Below are 2,271 nucleotides of genomic sequence, written 5' to 3' on the forward strand. Positions count from 1 at the left end.
GCCGGGCCTGCGCTCTGGGTCTGTTCAGGATCCCGCGGCCTGGGTCATCTCACTCTTTTAAGTATATCTATATAGTGTCTTTCCCTTGAAGTTTAGATAGCTGGAGTGAAAGAAAGAAGGAAAATCATGATCCCCACACCCCCACCTCAACATCTAAAGTACGTCCTCCCTAACTTCCACATCTCTACCCTGCTTATCCTGTCAGGTCACCCAGGTCTCAGTCTAAATGTCACTGCCTCCCACCGAGTCTCCCTTCATCACCCTCCCTCCAGACTGTGTTGGCTGTCCGCCTGGCTCACATTTCCACAGCATCCCAATTTTGGCTCACCCCATATTTTGACTTAATACATTCTGTGCTCAGTAACCTGCAAACTCTGTGGAGACGGGCTATTCTGGGCTGTTCCTCTGTCTCCAAGCCTAGTAAGGCTGGTGTGCATTTAAGGCTAAGGAGATACTGAGTTAATATGTTGAGGAATTAATGATTGACATGATTAATCAATGAGTAAACCTTTAATAGTATTTATTGTAAGAGTAAGTAAAAGAATACCTAGGATATAGCCTAGCTTGAAATGGAGAGGATTTCAACAGAGCATCTCAAAAATAACATGTATGAAGGACCCAATGACTGGACTGGATCTGCTCAGATCTCTCTCTCTCTCTCTCTCTCTCTCTCTCTCTCTCTCTGTCTCTGTCTCTCTCTGTCTGTCTCTCTCTCTCTCTGCCTGATGTATTTAAGCCCCATTGTTTTAAAGGAAGATTTCCTGATTAAATGTTAGAAGTACATAATTAAAATAAAAAGAAATCTTTGCTTCTGAGTAAAGTGGTAGGCTCAGAAACAAAGACAGGAAGTGTAGAATGACTGAGGCCAAGTCATTAATGACCTTATAACCACGTCAAGCTCTTTAGAATTCCTTTGGAAGGAAAGTATATTGTCACATAAAGAAGTGATATTTGAAAAGCATAAGGATGTAAGTATTTCAGCCCTTTGACAATAAATGTAGGATTTTTAAAATTGACATAATATATAGATTTGCTATTATTATTCTAAAATTAGAAATTTCTTTAAAACAGAAGCTAGAGTTTAAAGCAAAAAGTTCTTGAAAAAAGGAAATTCTAAAATAAAATGTGTGATACTGTATGGATGACCCATGGTTAAATCTTATTGACATTAAAATCTGTAGAGGCATAGTGGTACACACATGTAATTCCAGCACTTGGAAGGCTGAGGCAGGAGGATCTTTGCAAGTTCGAGACCAGCCTGGGCTACAAAGTAAGCTCAAGGTCAACCAGAACTACATAGCAAGACCCTATCTCAAAAAAAAAAAAAAAAAAAGAGTAACAATTTGTAAATGGTAACATTTTTTTCTGTATTTAGGACAGGGTCTACAGGGTCTCACTACATAGGTTGGACTCACAGTGATTTTCTGTTTTCAGCCTCCCAAGTGCTGGAATTACAGGCACATGACACCACCCTCCGTCTCAATCACCGTCTCAGTACACCCCAGTGGTGGGGCCAGCATGGCACGCTGGGAATCAAATCCCGGCCACCGCGCTCTGCCTAAGCAGGTGCCATAGTCTGCTGAGCTATTAACCCAGCCTGTAAATTTTAATTTTTAAAAAAATTATTCTCAGAATTATATTTTATATTCACTAAATTATTATTATGCTGTTTTTCATTAAACCATTAATTCAAATATTTGTTGAAGCCTATTTTGCTTTTGTCTTCTCTTCACAGAATTAATTTACAAAAAACCTGAAGTAGGCTCATCCTCCTATTTTTGAACAAATGCTGATGTATTTTCCTGATTTTCTTTATGCTGCAGTGGAGATGGTTGGGCTGGTGGGTAGACTGAAACTAAAGTTTTCAAGTTAATAAAAAAAAAAAAAAATCTTCCAGAGCTTTGGAAAGCAGCTGTGCTAGCTAAAGTTTCTAGACGGTTCATTTTAGAATTTTTAAATATTGATTTTTCAGACTCTGAAGTGCTTGACACATCTGGATTTACATAGTAATAAATTCACATCGTTTCCTTCCTGCTTGTTGAAAATGAGTTGCATCTCCAACCTTGACGTCTCTCGAAATGACATTGGACCCTCCATGGGTGTAGATGGCTCGGTGAAGTGTCCCACCCTGAGGCAGCTGAACCTGTCTTACAATCAGCTGTCTTCTGTTCCTGAAACCCTTCCGGTGGTGGTGGAGAGGTTGGAGCAGCTCATTTTAGAAGGGTAAGAGTTGCCCGAGACTGAATTTCCTAGAGTTGACAAACCATGCTG

At 40.0% G+C, this 2,271-nt stretch overlaps 1 protein-coding gene across 1 annotated transcript in view; it reads left to right on the forward strand.

Annotated features, from left to right (window-relative positions):
• Positions 1-2,271, forward strand: part of Lrrk2 (leucine rich repeat kinase 2) — a 155,425-nt gene that overhangs the window by 80,860 nt on the left and 72,294 nt on the right. The window contains exon 24 of the mRNA XM_023708602.1: positions 1,973-2,223. Within this exon, the coding sequence (XP_023564370.1) occupies positions 1,973-2,223 (251 nt within the window). The remainder of the gene's footprint in view (positions 1-1,972; positions 2,224-2,271) is intronic.

This window comes from Octodon degus, unplaced genomic scaffold (genome assembly GCF_000260255.1).
Source record: "Octodon degus isolate 3935 unplaced genomic scaffold, OctDeg1.0 scaffold00409, whole genome shotgun sequence".
NCBI classification, from domain to species: domain Eukaryota; kingdom Metazoa; phylum Chordata; class Mammalia; order Rodentia; family Octodontidae; genus Octodon; species Octodon degus.